General features: G+C 35.3%; 2 protein-coding genes across 2 annotated transcripts; one reads left to right on the top strand and one right to left on the bottom strand.

Moving 5' to 3' along the window:
- Positions 1 to 2240: 2240 nt before the first annotated feature.
- Positions 2241 to 5503, top strand: LOC111789301 (FT-interacting protein 1-like). The gene has a single exon (XM_023670023.1). The coding sequence runs from the start codon at positions 2432 to 2434 to the stop codon at positions 5282 to 5284; it is 2853 nt and encodes a 950-aa protein (XP_023525791.1). The 5' UTR covers positions 2241 to 2431; the 3' UTR covers positions 5285 to 5503.
- A 3720-nt stretch (positions 5504 to 9223) lies between these two features.
- LOC111788699 (threonylcarbamoyladenosine tRNA methylthiotransferase) lies at positions 9224 to 20826 on the bottom strand. The gene is made up of 11 exons (XM_023669142.1): positions 20568 to 20826; positions 20422 to 20460; positions 19119 to 19210; positions 18440 to 18689; positions 18181 to 18300; positions 17993 to 18068; positions 14176 to 14384; positions 13955 to 14063; positions 13221 to 13313; positions 12133 to 12293; positions 9224 to 10000 (listed from the first exon to the last, which is right to left on the bottom strand). The coding sequence occupies exons 1-11, from the start codon at positions 20754 to 20756 to the stop codon at positions 9437 to 9439; spliced, it is 1902 nt and encodes a 633-aa protein (XP_023524910.1). The 5' UTR covers positions 20757 to 20826; the 3' UTR covers positions 9224 to 9436.
- Between the last annotated feature and the right edge of the window lie 628 nt (positions 20827 to 21454).

Raw genomic sequence — 21454 nt, 5'->3', positions numbered from 1 at the left:
AAATATAATAATAAAAGATGGGTATAAAAAGGAAATTATTGACTTATAACTAAATTAATTTAAGGAAGAAAATATAATAAAAAGAATAAAAGTAAATAATATTGAAATAAAACATTATAAATAAATTTTAGGGTTAGGGTTTAATTTGCGTTGGAGCGGCATCAGAATTGTTTGGCTGGCTGAAAGGATCACTACTTGTGAGGCCATTCTCTTTCTCTTCTTCAATTTTCTTTGATTTTCAGATTGATTTTGATTCAAAATTTCATTGGAATTATTTTGATTGTCAGGACACCTTCGATTGTAATTCATTCGTTCGTTAATCGTCAAATGGCACCTCCCTACTCTGCTCGTGCATACAAACCAATTGATCCTTATGAGTCGGACGACGACTTGGCTGATGAACAGATGAGACTATACTATCAAGCCCTACGAGAGTCCGACGTATTATTCTTTTCCATTCTCCTCCTAATTTTCCTTTAATTTTAGTCCCCTGTTCAAATATTATTGTGTACTATCCATCATATGGCTAAACAGGGTTTTGATGTACCCACTTTTTCCAACACCTCTCTTATGGGTCTCATTGCACCTATATGTGAGGAATATCTATCTAGACCAAATCTTCGAGACTGTGCTGAAAAAGCTATTACTGAGTACAACATGGAAAATGTATGTATGTTTTACTCCACCTTCTCATTCTATATGTATTTCCTTTTATCAATAACCTTTCTAAATCTTCTTCTTATTTATATGCCTAGGGTACAAACTTTGAGTTTCTGAGAGTTGTGAAGGCTAACCAACAAGTTGTGTCGGGTTTCCTGTATTACATCACTTTTGATGTCAAACAAATAGGAACAGAGCTTCCAACAACAACTTTCGAAGCTAAGGTGTTTGATAAGATTGATAATAGTAAAGAGGTATGTTTATGTAGACCAAAACGCTCTGGTTGAGCGATACATCTTTTTACTACATGCGTATTTTTCTTTTCCATGTGTGTTCATCTTGTTTGATGGGTAAGAAACAATAGCCAAGTTGAAGAACTTTATACCTCTAGCTCTAGATGCATAGCTCGTCGGTAAGTCTTTGTATTGCCTTTTGTTTGGATCCGAGTGATGCCTCTACAAATTTTTGCTTATTTCCCGATTATCTCTAGTTTCTCATAATGGATTCACTTTGGGGCGTGTTCATGTCCAACTTAATGACTGCCTTTAAGGCTCTAGCATGAGCCTAGAAGACCATTGATAAACTGCTTTGTCTTCTCTTCTTCTATACATATATATCAAACGGAGGCAAATCATGACTTAATTATAGCAATTCACTTCAAACATAATCTTAGCTAGCTCTACTTCACGATTTATGATATGATATGTGGTGGATTGATATGTCTGAAAATATGGAAATATTATGATATGATACATATGTGATATGAATGATATGATTAATATGCAAAATACGATAAATGATTTGATAACTTTTTTAAAAAGTTCAAGAGTACATTTATCTTCAACACTATGTTAAAATAATATCTATAAAATTTGAAAAGTAACATTAACTTTTTTTTTTTTTTTTAAATAAAAATTAACATCAATATACGAATAAAAAAAAATATATCTATCCGATTATCTCAATTTTTGAAGTTTTAAATTTTTTTTTAAGGATATTAATGAAATTATTGAAAATTAAAAGATTTTTTAAAATAAAGTATTAATGATCCCAACCACAAAAGTTTTAAAATCTATTATGTTATCTAATATTTATAAATTGAATTATTAGGCTAAGAAAAATGTACAAATTAATATGCACATTAATTGTTAATTAATATGTTTTTGCAAAAATACATTTATTGTTAATTTTAGATAGAAACGATCAATATACTATATAGAAAATACTAATATTCTAATTTAAAAAAAAAAAAAAAAACTTAAAAAATACTAATAAACTTTCAACATTAATATACTTAAACTTTTTAATTTAAAAAAAGTATTAAAAATCTTATGCCACTATCCGTCCATCTATATACTATAAGAGTATATTTTAAAATTTAAAAAAAATTAATAAAAAGTTGAATGTTTTAAAAATATTTTGAAAATAAAATATTAAAATTTTTAAAGATTTAAAGGACATTTTTGAAAAGTTATAAGAATATATTTGAAAGGAAGAGTAAAATTTAGAGATATTTTTATTAATTTAACTAAAAATAATATCAATTATTATTTATTATTTATTATTTATTTGAAATACCCAGCATTATTTATTATCAGCCAAATAAACAACCTACAGTCTCTCCATAGATCAAAATCACAGGTCGCTTTACCACACACCAACATCCTCCAATATCCCAAATGCTCGTCGCTGCCTCTTTACTCTTACTCCTCCTTCTACCTACCTCTCTTCTTTCATCATCACTCCTCTGTTTCAGATTCCCACCCCTATCATGGCCAACCTCGTCGTCCATGTCCTCGACGCCGCTGGCCTCCTCTCCAAACACGCCCACTCTGCTAGCCCCTTTGTTGAGGTCCATTTTGACCACCAAAAACAGAGGACTCTCACCAAACACACACATCTCCATCCTTACTGGAATCAGGAGCTTCTCTTCAACATCTCCGACCCTAAAGCTTTTCCCGACAAGACCATCGATGTGGTGGTTTATAGCGAGAGGAAGTCAGGCCATTGCCCGGATTTTCTCGGTCGTGTCAGAATCTCTGGCATGTCGGTGCCCCTTTCTGAACAGGATGCTGATATTCAGAGATACCCACTTCACAAACGTGGCCTCTTCTCTAATGTCAAAGGCGATATTGGGGTTCGAATGTATGTGATTCACGACCATGAATCGACTAAGAAGGACAAGGGTGTCAAGACCTTCCACTCCATAGGAGCAAAGCGGCCACCGCCAGTGGGGCCACGGATGGACTTTGCTCGAACGGGTCTATCGGTGATGACAGTAAAGCATTTGCCAATTCAAATGCAGAGTCCAGAGTTTGCATTGGTGGAGACCAGCCAGCCGTTACCAGCAAGGTTGCAGTCCGGTTACAGAGGAAAAGACAAGATCATCAGCACCTATGACATGGTGGAGCAGATGCATTTTTTGTATGTAAACGTGGTTAAAGCTCAAGATCTCCCAGCCATGGATATTTCAGGGAGATTAGACCCTTATGTGGAAGTGAAAATAGGGAACTACAAAGGAGTTACAAAGTACTTGGAGAAGAACCAAAACCCAATATGGAAACAGAGTTTTGCCTTTCCGAAAGAGAGATTGCAAGCAAACTTACTGGAAGTGACTGTGAAAGACAAGGATTTGGTGAAGGATGATTTTGTTGGGAAAGTTGTCTTTCATATCCCTGAGGTTCCATTGAGAGTTCCTCCAGATAGTCCACTGGCTCCTCAATGGTACAAATTAGTGGACGAGGAAGGGATCAAAGCCGAGGGGGAGGTGATGCTTGCTGTTTGGATGGGTACTCAGGCTGATGAGTCTTTCCCGGATGCTTGGCATTCGGATGCGCACAGCATCAGCCATGGCAACCTTGCAAACACAAGATCAAAGGTCTATTTCTCTCCTAAACTCTATTATCTGAGAGCCCATGTGATTGAAGCTCAAGACCTCATCCCATCAGACAAATCCAAACCTCCTCCAGACGCATTTGTAAGAATACAATTCTGCAATCAAGGGAAAGTAACCAGACCTTCACAGATGCGAGTGATCAACCCAATTTGGAACGAGGAGCTGATGTTTGTAGCATCCGACCCATTTGAAGATTTCATCATCATCACTGTTGAAGACAGAGGAACAGGGGAGATTCTAGGAAGAGTAATCATCCCATCAAGAGAAGTTCCACAAAGAATCGAGTCCACAAAACTCCCAGACGCCCGCTGGTACAATCTCCACCACCCATCCATTGCTCAAACAGAGGAAACAGAGAAAAAAAAGGAGAAATTCTCCAGTAAGATCCATGTCCGTCTCTGGATCGACTCAGGGTACCATGTTCTAGACGAACCGACCCATTTCAGCAGTGATCTTCAACCATCCTCCAAAATTCTCAGAAAGAACAGCATCGGAGTACTCGACCTAGGGATTTTAAGCGCTCGAAATTTGCTTCCAATGAAGTACAAAGAAGGAAGAACCACAGATGCTTACTGCGTTGCCAAATACGGCAACAAATGGGTTCGAACAAGAACTCTCTTAGACACCCTCGCCCCGCGCTGGAACGAGCAGTACACATGGGAAGTTTACGATCCTTGCACTGTAATAACAATTGGGGTTTTTGACAACGCTCACACAAATGGAAGCAAAGAAGACGCAAAAGACCAGAGAATTGGAAAAATAAGGATTCGATTATCCACATTAGAGACGGACAAAATCTATACGCATTCTTACCCCTTGTTGGTTCTTCATCCATCTGGCCTGAAAAAGCATGGCGAGCTTCAATTAGCTCTGAGATTCACCTGCACGGCTTGGGCCAACATGCTGACACTGTACGGGAAGCCATTGCTGCCCAAAATGCACTATCTGCAACCAATCCCAGTCCGACACATTGAACTGCTCCGCTTCCAAGCGATGAACATAGTGGCTGCAAGGTTGTCTCGAGCAGAGCCGCCGCTTCCGCGGGAGGCAGTGGAGTATATACTGCTCGACGTTGATTACCACATGTTTAGTCTCAGAAGAAGCAAAGCGAATTTTAATCGCGTAATGTCGCTTCTCTCAGGAGCCACAGCGATTTACCAATGGTTCAACGATGTGTGCATTTGGAGAAACCCTAACACGACCTGCCTCGTCCATGTCCTGTTCTTGATTCTCGTCTGTTATCCCGAATTGATTCTTCCCACCATCTTCCTCTACCTATTCGTGATCGGAATTTGGAATTACCGGTTCCGACCGAGGTATCCACCGCACCTGAACGCGAGATTGTCGCAGGCGGAGCACGTTCACCCCGACGAGCTCGACGAAGAGTTCGACAGCTTTCCAACGACGAAACACATGGATACGGTGAGAATGAGGTACGACCGACTGAGGAGCGTGGCCGGGAAAATGCAAACGGTGGTCGGAGATTTGGCGACACAAGTGGAAAGGGCACAGGCGATTCTGGGGTGGAGGGATCCGAGAGCCACAGCGTTGTTCATCATCTACTCGTTGATGTGGGCAGTTTTCATGTACGTTACACCGTTTCAGGTGGCGGCAATTCTGATCGGACTGTATATTCTTCGCCACCCGAGATTCAGGAGGAATTTTCCGTCTGTTCCTGTTAATTTCTTCAAGCGGCTGCCATCGAAGGCCGATATGATGTTACTATGAGAGTGTCAAAATCACAGTAATCTCCAAAGGTTTGGAATATTGTCCGTGATCAAGTGGCTTTCCTCTTGGCTTCTTAAAGGACTTGTACCGATTGATTCTTTCCTTATAAACTTAGGATCTTCCACTAAATTAAACAATGTGGGACTCACTCCTAATAATCCTTTTTCACAGAGCGGTATCAAAGCATTCTATCGTTAGTGTATGTGAAATTTACTTCACAGATTACTGAGTTTTATTTTAACATTGAAATCGCCTTCAACTCTCTCTTTAATGCTTCACATTCTTGATAATTTTCAAAACTCGCGTAGACCGGAGAATCAACCAAGTCACCAACGATCCACCGAGCATCACCCAACTTTTCATCATCCCTCCAAGTTTAAATATGAAAGCATTTACTTGAAACTAACAAAATTGAGAGACCTTAATGATTAATGATTCAGATACTAATTATTCCGACATAAATCTTTCAACAATCAATTTTATCATCGGTGGCTAATTACCCAAAAGACATGACATGTAATCTTTGCCACTCAATTGTTCGCAATTGCTCTTTAAAGTAGCTATCGTGGCTAATTATCCAAGAAGTAAAACGTGTAATTTTTACCACAAAATTTTGTGTGATCACTCTTTAAAGTGAGCATGGTAGCTAGTTACAAAAAACATACATGTCATATTTGTCGTAAATTTTTTTTTCACATAGTAACAAGCAAGTCAAGTCATGCATAAAGTAGGTCGTAAAATATTTATAAATCATGTTCTTCAATCATATACCGTAATCACAAGTCACAAAGCTATACAAATGCATGCATGTCCAACCATTTATATGTAAAGTTAACATAAGTGAATACTTGGAGATAAGAACGATGAAGCTTCGCACCAATAACTGGCATCATGTGGCGTAAGGAAGAAAGATGATCCTTCCTCGTCTTATGATCAACCAACTTTGCAAGCGGTTGGAGCTGCAGGGGCTTGAACGGTCGGAGGTTGAGGAGGCACAACAAGAGACGATGATGGATGATGACAAGGAATCATCCGGAGAGAAAGTAAGATTCAGATTATCTAGTTGATTTAATATGTAACGTCCCAAATTTTCTTAGCTTAAATTAGTGGTGTTACCCATGCATTAATATCGAGAAGTTACATAAAACAAAAAAATATAATAAAAAAAGTAATATAACACGAAGTAATCCAAGTCATCGACTAAATAAAATAAAATAGTGTTTTCTTTATAAATTTCCCCTTTTATCTTTACTTATTCATCACAACTTTTTCTATATTTATGTGGAGATCGAATTTCCATGAGAATTTTTTCTCATTTTTTTAATTATATTTTGACCAAACTTTTTTAATAAATCATTTTCATTTTACAATATAATTTTATATTAAAAAGATGTAAATAAAAATATAATATATTATTCATTATCAACCTAATACCTAAAAAAATTAAATTTTAAATTATAATATAGTCTTCCACTCTAAAAAGGTTCATTGTAGTTTTAATTTAAATATTAAATTCATAGTTTCAAAATCTTAGATTTTAGAATATATAAGTAATAATATTTATAAGAAACTACATTCTTTCGTCCATGATTGAGGATAGTTGGAAGGGAGTCCCACATTGGCTAATGTAAGGAAGGATCATGAATTTATAAGCAATTGTTATGAGACCTCTTGGGAAGCCCAAAGCAAATTAATAAGAGCTTATACTCAAAGTGGACAGTATGATACCATTGTGGAGAGTCGTGATTCGCGAGGCGGGAGAGGATTGTTGGTCATACCTATAGCCAGTTCTCCTTGCATTTTCTCTATCCTGTTTTTTGTGTTCATCTAGATCGAGTGTGTGCGTTGTTGTGTGATCCTAACACCCCAAATTCGGTCTCATTCAATTAAGCATAACGATAAGCATTGAACTTACTAGATAAGACATAGATTCTAAGCTTCAATCGAACTTATTACTCCAGATTCTAAGCTTCAATCGAACTTATTACTCCATAGCACTTATTTGAGATTCGAATCACTCCACAAGTAAGATTAATGTCAAGCTTGAATGATTTTAAAGTGGTCATGGATGACTAATTACCCAAAAGACATAACATGTAATCTTTGCCACTCAATCGTTCGTTCGCAATTGCTCTTTAAAGTAACTTTCGTGGCTAATTATCCAAAAAGTAGAACGTGTAAACTCTTTAAAGTGAGCATGGTAGTAGTTATCAAAAACATACAACACGCCATCTATCATGTTCTTCAATCATATATCATAATCACACGTCACAAAGCTATACAAATGTATGCACGTCCAACAATTCAAAATGCAAAAACATTTATATGTAATAGGAAGATTCCTTATCTCGTAGATTTTCGTTAGCAATCGCAACCATTATGGGTCCAATTCGACCTAGACCAAACCCTACATTCAAATGATAACCAGTTTGATCCTTGACCAACAACTATTGAACCAAAAAATCATAAGTTAACATGAATGAATACTTTAAGATAAGAACGATGAAGCTTCGCACCAATAATCGACATCATGTGGCGTAAGAAAGAAAGATGATCCTTCCTCGTCTTAGGATCAACCCCAACTTTGCAAGTGGTTAAAGCTTGAGCGGTCAGAGGTTGAGGAGGCGCAACAAGAGACGATGATGAATGGTGACAAGGAATCATCTCGAGAGAAAGTTACTGATTTAATATGTATGTCTCTAATTTTTTTTAACTTAAATTAGTGGCGTCACCCATGCATGCATTAATTTCATATGCAGAAATTCAGATATAAAATAAAAAATGTAATAAAAATGTAATATAATATGAAGAACCCTCTAAAATTCTTTCAACGTCTTCTCTCCTATAATGGTTCTCCAATCCAAAATGTTCGAAAATAATCCAAGTCATCGTCCAAATAAAATAAAAGTTTTTTCTTTACAAATTTCCGCTTTTATCTTTATTTATTTATCACAACTTTTCCTTTCCCATTTCGATTCTCGTGCCCACGAACTTTTTTATTTATTTTTGTGGAGATCGTATTTCCACGAGAATTTTTTTCTCATTTTTAAATTATTTTTTGACAAAACTTTTTTAATACATCATTTTCATTTTACAATATAATTTTGTATTAAAAAAATGTAAACAAAAATATAATATATTATCCATTATCAACATAATATCTAAAAAATTAAATTTTAAATTATAATATAATCTTCTACGTAAAAAGGTTCAACATAGTTTTAATTCAAATATTAAATTCATAGTTTCAAAATCTTAGATTTTGAAATATATAAGTAATAATATTTATAAGAAACTACAGCCTCTCGTCCATGACCTCTCTGCATGAATAAATACATGTGTGAAAGAGTCACTTGTACATGTATAGATACATGTACAAGTGGCCCTTCAACATTGCCCAATGATTATAGTGATTAGCAAATCTCGGGATGACGGGTTGAACAAAGTTATCAACTTGTCTTTTTGCTGCCATTCTTGCTACAGCAAGATCGCTATGATACCCGTTGTTGGTGACACTCTCTTAGTAGGATATGATGCACTTCTAGACTAATGAAAATTAAGTCTATATCAACCAACCATTTGTAGATAATTATTTTGAACATATCAAGCTATGCATAAGTTTCTTGATAATTTTGTTCGTATTCCTAATATTTAACCTAACTTATTTGAAAATCACATAAAATTAGATTAAGAAGAAAATAGCTTATAAAACATTAACGTTGAAATGCATTATTTCTTACAATATTGCTCTACTCAATTAATGACCGCCTCATTAAGCATCAAGTTCATGCACGGTATAAATTGTAACATTCATAGTATAAGTAGTGAAGACCATGCACGGTATAAATTGTAACATTCATAGTATAAGTAGTGAAGACCATAGTATAAGTAGTCACTATATAAATTGTAACCTTAAAATAAATAAATAAAATCTTTAAATACATTAATAAAATCCAAGAACTTTAGATTATCATCCCTCCAAAATTGGTTAATTCGATTATTCCATGTACTTCCGAAATTGTGACCGTCAAAACACGATCTACATAGATGAAAGTTGAAAAAGGAAGATGAAGATATGATGGATTATAGCTCTCATTACAAACTTAAATATGGTTCAATACAAATTAGCATTGTATAATATCATTAATATCATCAACTGGAGGAGAGTGTCGTGGATCCAAGATGAAACAGCAGACCAACAATTGTGAAGATACTGATTAGTATTCCTCCAACAAGAATCCTATCAACGACGCCCCACTCACTCATGCTTCCTCCAGCCGACGCCTGCTTTCTCTCGGACACTACCGGACTTTCCCTTTCCTCCCTTTTGGGCACGTGGCTCTTCCGTTTCCGCAATAGCCACTCAACCAGATTCTTCCGTTTGGGCTCTTCAGGCAGTGGGATATTTCTTGAAGAATCATCTTTCTCATCCAGAGCAACTGGTCCTTTGCAGCAGCTTTCTGCTCCACAAGCGCAAGCTTCGGGTTCCACAGAACATGCACATGTTTCATGAGCATTAGAGCAGGGAGGAACTTTGGCTTGGATCGGCATGTCTTCGAGAGCAGTTGTTTTATGATGTTTGGTGACGATGGTTTCAATCACTTCCCCGAAAACAGACCATCTTCCAACGGATGTTATCTTCACCAAAGCAGAAGTTCCCAGCATAGCTTCAGGGCCAATTACTAGCACCTGTATGTATCCCTTGGTATGGCCAACCTGGGGGAGCAATATAAATTGAGCTTATCGAAAAAGAAACAACAGTTCTTTGAAACATTAGATGATCAAAAGTATGTAAAAACAGCAGTTTTATGAGATGGCTCAGAAAAGGAAGTTCCCTTCCATGATGCACTAAAATGCATATGGGAATTGAAATTGATTAAGAACCAGTTTACAATTAACGACAGGATGGTATTCCAATTCAAAGGAATGAAACAAAGCTAACAATAAAAGAAACTCCAATGGAAGGATTCCCACGGGAAGGCAAACCAAGCAACCTCCCAAACTTCCTTCAAAATCTCTCCGCTCGCTAAAAATTATGTTGTCCCTTTCTAGCCTACCACAAGTTTCCTCCCAAGATCTCTCCAAACCTAGATCCAGAACTAATAACATTTTCTTCAATCAATTGTCCGAGAGAATTTGGCCTTTTCTAAAGGTTTTGTTAAATTTCAAAGGTGAAATTTTGCAGAACTTATAAATTAACGACTGATTTCTGATTTCTCTCCCATGGAATATTGATGCTTTTCACTACTTTCTTACGTGTGAAAATCTCAGGCTTGTATGAATGTGAATCAACTAAGTGAGTACAAATGCAACTGAATTTCCACTCATTTCTTCTTCAATCACGGTCTTCTTGTGAGGCTTCAAATAGCCTTCTGTAAGCTACATTGAGAACTACAATCAATTTATCAATCATTAAAAGCTGGGAATCTCCTTAATGGAATTGGTGGAAGGTCTAAGCTATTCCGACACCAGCATTGAAAGCTCACTGAACTTTCATTCCCAACCATTCGGACTCTTGCTTGTCATCTTTCTTGGCCAAGCTACTTCTCCGTTCTCCATACAAAAAAATGATGCAACCTCGCATCCAAAAAATAGAACCAAGGACAACCATCTTTTTTATTACTATTCCAAAGTCCTTACAAGAGACTATCCTCTGGATGCCAACTGACAAGCTAAGTAAAACCCAGTTACAAACAAAGCAATCAATTAACAAACTAATTCAACTACCAAAACCATTTACCTACACCCAACTAACAACTAACAATTAACAAACTCAGCCAAAAATTACAAGATTATCCCTAGTCGGCTAATATACTACATCACAAACTTAACATAACCAAAGACTTCAGCCCATACTTCAGCTCACGATCTAAGCTTACCTTCTAAAGGTTTACTATTTATTCCTATCCAAGTTCACCACAAGATAGTGTTAACTTGGATGGTCTTAACTGCAAGAGTGTAAAGCGTACACAGAACAGGCATTCCACAGCCCAGGCCTTGGGTTAGGAATGGTCTAAGCTAATGTAAATAGTATTATACGTATATGAAAGAATGAATAAAATTTAACTCGCTCATGAACAAGGCAACTACATATTGTCAAAAGAAGCAACGTCAAATAAGACATGTTTGAAGAAAATCCTTTGTTTTGAAGAATGTTTAAAATGAACTAAGATTAATAGAGCCTACTTATATTTAAATATTGGGTTGATTGTTTTGAGGTGGAATGATGGAAGGTTTCTCAATGGTCAAGATATTTGCTAGACTCTTAATTAATTCAATGAAATATTTTGTGTCTTGTTAAAAAAAAAAAAAACATAGTTATTAAATGCTACGTAGAAATGCAAAAGTCCTTAATGTCTTGAAATCCTAATTTTGGTCAGGTTATCTAATTCTATTTCACTTAAAGGCCAACAGATGGTACAGCTGGGTTTTTCCTCGTGTAGAACATGGTGAATTAAAATGTTTACTGATTGATTACTCCGCCAGTAGATATTTTCTATCTTTCTTTTTACTCTTTCCAATAAATATTTTCTAAATTTGCTAAGCGGCAGACTGAGTCTAAAATTTTATATGGATTCTCAAAATGTTAACAGTGAATTTTACCAGTTTTTTTTCTCTCCCTATTTTCTCCCTTTTCTTGTTTGTTACTGTAAATAGAATTTCATTTACACTAGCTAAAAGGTCAATTAAACAGCCTTGATGAATCAAATTTGGGCCTGAAACTGATCCAAACATTTTTTCTCACCATTGTCCCAACTATTTTGTGTAGAAGCAGCCACCTGAGACAACTGTAGGCAAATACATGGAAGAATTAGAAACAAATACACTAGACAGCATCGCTTTCTTACCAAGTGAATTCCATCAGCTGCAATTTCTGTAATCCAAATTCTTTCCACTCTGCCCTCCATTCCATTATATGGAGTAAAAGCTTCAAAAACCGAAGTCAACTCGCGGCTTCGTTTCTTGACAATAGCACTTGGAACTTTCTTCATCCTAGCAGCAGGTGTCCCTGAAGGACAAGAGAGGAGCATACTGTTTTTTTCATTTTAAATAGTTGACGGCTGGAAATATTAGTTTAAGTAATCACATTCTATTTACTTAGAATCAAAAGGAGAAGTTCCAAAACCTAGTCTAGCCAGATATATCCAAGACAATCAATTTAATGAAAGAAATTGCTACAGCCAGGGTTCTTCTAAGGTAACATGGGCAAACTCTTTGATTGCTGGATTTTGCACATGCATGAATAACCATCTTAGTCATTCAATCATTTGTTGAGGCTAGTATCACAATGTTTCATCTGAATAAGTATAAAATAGGTTGTTTGTATGATAGAGGGATCCATAAGTAGCAGTTGCTCTTTAAAATTAGACAAAGAAATGTTGAATTTCTACCATCCTAACAAAAAAAAAAAAAAGAACCTTCCAAACAAAACGAAATGTGATTCTTCGTTCAATGTCTCTTCGGCTTTATTCTTTTGGTTTGAATCCCTTTATGTTTAGTTAGGTTTTTTTTTTTCAGGAATTTGTTCTAGGTTGTTTTTTGAGGCCCTTTTGCTTTCTTCTATTTTTCTCAGTCATGTTAAGAAAAAAAAATTAGACAAATTAATAAATTAAAAAACCTTGGTCCTAATAAGTTGCAAGCAACAACAAGAAAACTAAATGAGAAGGGATATAAAAATGTTTGGATTAACCAAAAAAAATATATATATATATATATATATATATGCTTCCTAGGTAATCGTATCGCCACATCCTGGGAAATAAACATTTTAAGCATGTGATGTGTCTCCTGAATAATACACAAGGAATAGCACAAGGTTCATCCTACTTTGAGATAGAGGATTATTAAGCTAGTCATTAGGATTCAAGTCTAACTGTTACCTTCTTTAGTTAAAGTCTATGCAAAGAAATAAGGAGGCTTGAACATGATGCCATACCTGGTCGAGGATAGAACTGTGAGATATGAACTTGGGGTAATTTGTACTCTTTAATAAGGTTGATAGTTTCACAAAAATCTTCATCCGTTTCCCCTGAGACACCACAGAATTAACAAAAGTTGGGCAATCATTCACATGTAATAAAATTTTAAGATATTATGCTCCACACAATGCAAATTAATGTTGTATACAACATTGGAGGAGATAAACATTCAAGATGATACAAAGCAAAAAATGGAGGATAAAGGCCCCGACAAACCTAACAGAAATAATCTTCACACTGCCGCATGGCGACCAAAACAAACCATTCATACTTGAACTTTAGTATTTTTCAGATATATATATAAATAATAATAAATAAATAAATAATTGAACAAGGAAACGAGACAGTAAAATTAACAAGAGGAACTATTACAAAAAGAGGGGAGACGAGGTATCCCACAAGGCCAAAGGGTTACATTTTCATAATAATCAATATAGTTGACCGTTATGAAAATCAATATTTTAAAATGTTTGCAAGTTAATAGCTCAAATATTGCATCTTTGAGGAGAACAATAATTTTATAGATTACACTGTTTCAGCGGTTGGTGTTTTGCAACAAGGAAATCAATGAAGAGAAAGTTTCATTTCCCATCCAAAACAGTATGCAAAGAATAAAAACCCATGCAAACCCATAGAGAGACAACAATATAAGTATAGGGATCAATCAATCGCCTCAAACCCACTTACTAACCAGGAAATCCACATATTATATCAGTTGCGACCTGCATCCCAGGAACAAGCTCAGTTAAGGTATCTACTACAGTCCTGAACTCACTGACTGTATATTCTCGATTCATTGCCTGAGAGAAAATGTAATGATTAGGACTACAAGTAATTTCCTTCCTAAAAACTGTACTGGCCTCAAGTCACTAAAAACAAATCTAAGAAAATTTAGGTATAGACAATACTTACACTTAAGATTGTGTCACTCCCAGATTGAACTGGCACATGCAAGAAGGAGTATACACATGGATGACACAAAACATTAGCTATCTCTTTCAAATGCTCAAGAATGAAAGGAGGATTTGTCATCCCAATCCGAAGCATTGTGCTTGCATCAGGAGGAAGCTCGGCAACAATTGCATTTAACAAAATTGGAAGATTGACCCCAATGTCACGGCCTATTTCATCATATGATATTAGCAAGGACAAAAAAAAAAAGCACAGGCAAGAACATGCAACGTGGAAACGACACGACATGAACATTGCGACATATCAATTTCCAAAAAAGTAGGACACAACACATTGGGGAAACATTTGTTTTATTTTTTAAAATGTGTATAATTGGACATGTTATGAATATTTAATACTTCTAATGTAACGTTCTACATTTAAACATCAAAAGAACATCCATAAAATTTATTAAAAAGATAATGATAAGATAACAATTAACAAACAACATCAACTATATCCAATATTCAATAAGTCTTACACAAAAAACTACCACATCAACAATATTCAATGTTCAACAAGTCTTACGCAGAAAACTACAAGATAGAATCAAACAAAACAAGTTTTCTACATACTACATATTTTCCCCATCCTTGTCCTCTCCACCAATGGTCACTAGTGGTCAACGACAACCAACAACTGTCATTCATTGTTGTCGTTGATGAGCAGTTGTGAAGGATTTTTCTTAAGGATTCTTTTTCTTGTCGTGGATGCAAGATTTGAGGTTGGAAGATGATGGTAAGAAACCCTAATATTTTGAGGTTTATATGCGGAGTGGGCTTTCTTTTAAATGATCTTAAAAAGACTTGAAACTTAAAAAAAATTGGCATTACATGTCTTAACCGTGTCTTTCTGTGTCCCTAGTTGTGTCCGAGCATGTCCTTGCCATGCCACAAAATGAAAAATAATATAAAAAAACTATAATAGCATGCAAAACAATGTCAAACATGTGTCGACAACGTGTCTAAGTGTGATATAAGTCTGACATTGATACTTGGCCCTTTTACAAGTGACGATACTTTATAGACAAGGACACATTTTATGATCTTAGTGATCCTTGGATAACATGTATGCCTCTTTTCAAGGTTCAAATTTCATATTATTAGAAAAAATGTATCACCCAATATGGAAAATTATCATGATACAAAACCAGTCAATGGTTCTCTTCAACCTATAGATCACCATGTCGTGTTTTTACTAATCTTACAAACGACCACCCAAACAAATATACAAGATCTAGACTTAGAGATATATTGAAGATTATATATGACTTCGATTGTATCTCAATGGATAGTTTTTGTTTTGATCATTAGACCAACCTATTGTTGAAATTTTAAAATAAAAACAAAAGCACTGAAAAGCAAGGGAAAGAAGAATAACAAAATAATTATTCTTCAGAGAACAATTGTCTTTTGCCTCGACATATTTGGAGGGGTTTAGTTCGTATCTTGGTTTTATTTGTTCATCTATTGACCTAGCTAATTGTGCTCAGAGAAGTCCTGGTAATGGTCTCTCAACCTCTCTTTGGCATGATTCCTGGTTGAGTTGTAGTGTTACTGCTTGGCTTTTCCTTGACTTTTTAGTTTGACAACTCATCCACATTACATGATTGTTGAAGCCTCGATTGGCTCTGCCTAATTACATTATATGATGCATGAACCTCCATATGTCATACCATGTATTATGTTAGCATGTTCACTCTATGCCTACGAAACATTGATAAACCATATATGTTAACCATGAAAGATATGATTAGTATACGTTGCATGTCTCATTAGAATGCTATGTCATGAAAAGAATGGAGGTACAACTTACATCATAAGTACATGTCATGATTTGATACTATGGAACCTCATGCATTTTGTATGTCACGTGCATCAAGATGCTTCCCCGTTATGATTTGTATGGGTGCATACATTACGATATTTATGTACCCCATGATATTATGCAAGCTCTTTTCCCTTTGTGGCTCCGACAGCGTGAGTGTGCGCTAGTCAAAGGCCAAACCTAAGAGGTATGTATACAAGCCCACTTGGAGGGTCCATGTGCGCGTGCGTGGGCCGTGTAGAGAAATACTACACATCCACTTTCGTCCGAACTGAAAAGTAGAGTTCAAGACCATGATGTTTTTATGAAAAAAATAGGTCCCATCATGATTACATGTGATTATATTTCACGACCTCAACAATAAGGCTACTTACTGAGTATTCCTATAAATACTCAAGTCACTGATACTTCTTTTTCAGGTAAAGGTAATGCACCTTTGTACGGATGATAGCGTCGTTGTGGAGGCCATGGGAATGGAGTTAGGGTAGTCGCATTTACATTTAACGCTGTACCCTTTAGATTAGATCAGGGTGTTTCCATTCATTTGAAATTCTTGCTATTTTGATTTCCGTTATTATTGTTAACATCACTTTTACCTTCATTTTAAATGAATTTTGCAAACGTTTAAGTCCATGGTAACGTTTACTTGTGATTGTTCTAATGAATTTTTGCACATATTAGGCATATCGTGCATGTAGTGACATTTCTACTTTATTATGAAAAATAGGGCCATTAAAAATCTTGTACAAACTATCATGAAAGTTTCTTCTAGTGACAATCATAGCAAAATCCCAATAAGAAGTCCAACCTAAAACCCTCAATCCTTCAACAAGACTACCATTTAATGACAGTGGAGCGGGGGAAGAATTTTCAATAGGTAAAAGGGTTTAAGAGTAGGTTCATTGGAAGTCTTCGGTAGGTAAAAGGGTTTAAGAGAAGGTTCATTAGTAGTCTTGTTCAAGGATGGAGGATTTTAGGTTGGTAAACCACCTTTAATGGTAAGGCAGGGTAGTTAGCTATGAGATTATAAAAAACATCCCAGCCTTTTCATTCTGCATCGATAGGTACAAAGAGTTTGTTTAACCTCCTTGGTATGTAGAAGGGCGACCTCAACAAGAGTATCTTTCTTGTTTGCAATTTTTTCAACTCAGATAACCCATTGGGTAAACCACTCTTCCCTAAAGAACTTCCCATTTAAAGGAGCATAGGTATGTGTGGTAGTAACAACCATTTCAAAGGTTCCCAATGTAAAGGTATATGAAGAAAGCCTTTTTTGCGTAAATTCTGAGACCTTTACTCTATTCGTTTGATATTGTCCAACCCTAAGAGTACTTCCTTTTGATAGTAACAATTTTCTTCTACAATGGTGGGTTTATCGCCATGGTCAGGGTTGGGTGGTGTGAGTTTGGCCATGGTTTTTTATGGGGGCGAGGTGGTGGATTGGTGGAGAGAGGGAGAGAATCGGCACTGAAAGAAGCTTACGAAATCCTCATTGATTCAAGTATAGCAACCTAAGAATAATAAAGAGATGTCTCCCGAAAGAGAGAGGAGGAAATAAACATAACTGGTCCACCAACCCCACAAGGAGGTGAGTGAGGGAGGGAGAGAGCACACTTTAATTTTCATAAAAAGAACCATAATTGGTCCCCTCGACCCCAAGAGAGAATATTCTCAACAATAAAAGCACGCAATTAATTCCTCAAAAATTTTAAACTATTTTTTATAATGCATATCCATTTTTAAAAAATGATAATTGGAAAAATTGAGATGTCCATAGTGATGAAGAAATAATTTTCATTCAAAATTTTGATGGTTTTGGGCCATAAATCTTAATTGATATTAACATTTTTTGAAAATCCTACTCTACATATTTCTATGGATTCAATGTTCTCTTCTGATAAAATAATTCAATCAACACGATATATATTTCTATGGAAGTAGAGTAAAGTACCATATGCCCCAGTATCTTCACTGCTCAACCATATTTCCCGGACTCCTTCATTGATGACAGTTCTTACACGATTTACCTGAAAATACAGTTTTAGCAGATGTTTCTTCAGATCGAACAACATTAAGTTTCTAACTGAAAAAACGGGACATATGTTTAACAAAAACCATACATTAGTTTAAAGTCCTTACAAGGCTATCTACTGTGTAACTTCCCAAGTGACCACGAGCATGTTTTGTCTTGCAATAAGTGCAAGCACCTAAACAGCCAACATTGATTGGTAGTATTTCAATGAACTTATTCTTTCTCACCTGTTCAAAATTCAAAATCAAAATAAACTTCTTTAATAGTTAGCGAAAGGGTAAGACAAAGATAATATAAGTTAAAGAAGCTTCTTAAATCAAACTCAAATAGAAGACTCAAAAGGCTAGAACAGGAAACAATTCGCACTTTTGGGAGGTCAAGCGCTGGCAATGTCTTGCGATTCAATAGCCTTACTTCATGACCCTTCAGTGTCTCTTCCACAACTTCTACCACACGGTCAATCTGCTGGACTCCTACTATACTGACCCCTTCTAGCTCTTTTAAATCTCGACTACCTTGTGGTACACACCCAGCTACCACAAGAGGCTTTTTCGCATTTTTGCATTTTGTTATTAGAGTGTCCATAGCAGATTGACTAGGGGATTTAACTGTGCAACTGAAAAAATAGTTATCAGGCTATTAGTTCAGAATTCCAAATATTGTCTCTTTTATAAGTGGAGAAAGGGAAAAAAAATCATGACTGTATATGCAAAAATATATATCTGTGTCAAAGCACATATACGCACAGCTATCTACATCAAAGAACAATAATGCAGAGTGGACACTATGTAGAGGAAGTTAAAGGTTAATGTCCTTAAGAAGATGTAATAACCAACCTGGAAAAGAGAACAATTTACTGAATAAATGACGCAGAGACGAATATTACACTAAGGCCAACAATGCACATTAGAGGCACATAAAACCGTTAGAAAGGATTCACAGGCAACTTACATTTTCTGGCAACTAAGAAAGAAATTTTCACTGAACATTTCTATAAAATTAAGACAAAATAAGAAATGGTAAAATTTGAAGGAACAGATCATACGTATTTATGAGCCACAAGTCTGCCTCTTCAGGATTCTCGCTTAACAAATAACCAAATGCTGAAAGCTGACCAGCCATATATTCACTGTCACTCTGTTGTTGAAAAAAAAACAATGATGAAAATTGTATCCATTTTTTATTTTAGCAATGGTGACATAGAACGCACCATTGAGAGAAGAAAAGTAGTAAATAAATAGACAATTAAAATGGAAAACTAAAAACATCTCAATTTAAACATATATCTTGTAAAAAAGAACAGCAAAATACTTGGAGAGAGAACATCATGATGAAGCCTTTAATCTTGGAGATTCAAAAACCATCAGCCCAAGAAGGTTGTTTATTATTGAAAATTATTTCATTCCTCCCAACCACGACATAAGAGCTTTAACCACATTTATCCATAGTACATTCAGCTTTGGTAAGTTGATTCTCCAATCCAAAATACTATCCTCAAACTTTCATTATATTATTTTAAATTAATCACCAATGATACAAGAGAAGACCTCATCAGTATTTTTCCTCCCTCATGACAGATGCATTCTACATAAAAGTGAGAACATGAACATGAATCATCTATTAAATATTTGTGCTTTTGAAACAAGAATTTCTTGGGTTCGTCCAAAACAGGAGAAACTTGTGATACCTATCTCACATCAAGCTTTTTTTCCATTGCAGACCATAAAGAAAGAAAAGAAAGATAACTCATGAAGAATGCACTTGGACACTGCTGTTTCTTTTACACTTCTAATGCTGTCAAAGAGCTTTCTATGATGAACATCTACGCAGGAGATTCTTACTCGGGCAAAAAATTAATATAATTTGACGATTTCGACTTTACTCCATTGAGCTTGTAGTATTGCTTATATTTCTCCTCTAAATAGGACTAGTCCTCTTGAAAAATAGGATCATTGATAGCTTTTTCCGATCTTTATTAGGAAAAGAAAATATAATAATAGATTTAATATATGATGTGTCTGTGTCACGCATTTGATCTACTCGCAAAAAGTTCTAGTTTTACATTTATCACATTGCACTGAAAACTTTTACTCTAAAATCAATTTACAACAACTGGAAGCCTTAGATAAAACGCATAAAAGATGAAACAATGAGGGAATGCACAGTGGAAATAGTAAAATCCAGTTTCATGTCACAACAAATTGCAAGGATAAAAACTAATAACCAATCAACCTCTATTTGGATTAGTATACAATAAACAAACTCTAACGGGATTAAAGACTCAGCCATTCATTTAAGCCAAGGCAACAATATAAATCAATTTAATACGCAAGGTGTGAAGGACTAACCTGGTTGTGAGAACATCCAAAGGTTTTAACATAAATTGTCTGCCAAATTACATCGACGCATAAAGTTATTAGTATCCGCAAGAGAAATGTGAACATGAAACAAAAAAACACTCAAGGCGATAAAAGGAGATAATGAAGAGAGAGACCTGAGTGCCTGGAATCTTAGGTGCAAGTAGATTTTGGGTTGGAAAAAGCCCGCTGCTGGAATCATCAGCATCAGGATTAGGTTTCAGCTTATTCTTTTTCTTCGGCTTTACACCGACTGCGGATATTGGAAGTCGGTAACCAGGGGGAGCTCCGCCGCCGCCGATGAGCAGGTCTTCTATGTCTTCCATGGCTTACAGTTTCCTCCGCTGAAGAGACGAGAAGGGCAGCCGCGGTGCTTCACTGCTTCTGCTGCTCCTCCTTCTTCTACTATGGATTGGGCTCAATAGTTTGTTCTAAAACTTACCAGCCCAAGTCCATTTCCTTTTAATATTAGAGAGAATTAATTTACAATTTTTCAAATTTTTAATTAATTGTTTTTTTTTTTAATTAATAATAGGAACTTGGAAGTAGCAAATTGTAATCAATAATACACGCTAAACATACTATGTTTATATTAATTAATTGTAATCAATAATATATTTACCAATTAAGTTAAGTAATATTAGTAGCGTACACGGTCTAGATTGGGTTGAGTAATTTTTTTTACAAACTCAAAAATTCGGATTGGTTAGATCGGTAACCCAACCCTTTATTTTTTTGGTTGGGTTTGTTTTTATTTATCCATCATTTATAATTATTGGGATATAAAAAATAATTAAAAGTTCACAAATCAATTCAAAAAATAAATAAAAAGCAAAAATGGTAATATTAATATAGTTCAACATTATCATAAAGTTAAAAACAATTAAAATATTTACATTGGTTGAGAATTTCTTAAAATAAAAAAAATATAAGGATAGATCATGAAATTAAAAAAATAATAAAAATGATTAGTTTAAAGATATTATATATATAACAAAAATAATATATATATATATATATATAT

Source organism: Cucurbita pepo, chromosome LG02 (assembly GCF_002806865.2).
Source record: "Cucurbita pepo subsp. pepo cultivar mu-cu-16 chromosome LG02, ASM280686v2, whole genome shotgun sequence".
NCBI classification, from domain to species: domain Eukaryota; kingdom Viridiplantae; phylum Streptophyta; class Magnoliopsida; order Cucurbitales; family Cucurbitaceae; genus Cucurbita; species Cucurbita pepo.
This window is presented reverse-complemented; position numbering and strand designations above follow the sequence as displayed.

Coding starts and splice junctions, on each gene's coding strand:
- LOC111789301 (XM_023670023.1), top strand. CDS start 2,432: ATGGCCAACCTCGTCGTCCATGTCCTCGACGCCGCTGGCCTCCTCTCC.
- LOC111788699 (XM_023669142.1), bottom strand. CDS start 20,756: ATGGAAGACATAGAAGACCTGCTCATCGGCGGCGGCGGAGCTCCCCCT. Junction 19,211..20,421: donor TTGGATGTTCTCACAACCAG/GTTAGTCCTTCA, acceptor TTTCAACAACAG/AGTGACAGTGAATATATGGC. Junction 14,385..17,992: donor TGAAGATACTGGGGCATATG/GTACTTTACTCT, acceptor ATGATGAAATAG/GCCGTGACATTGGGGTCAAT.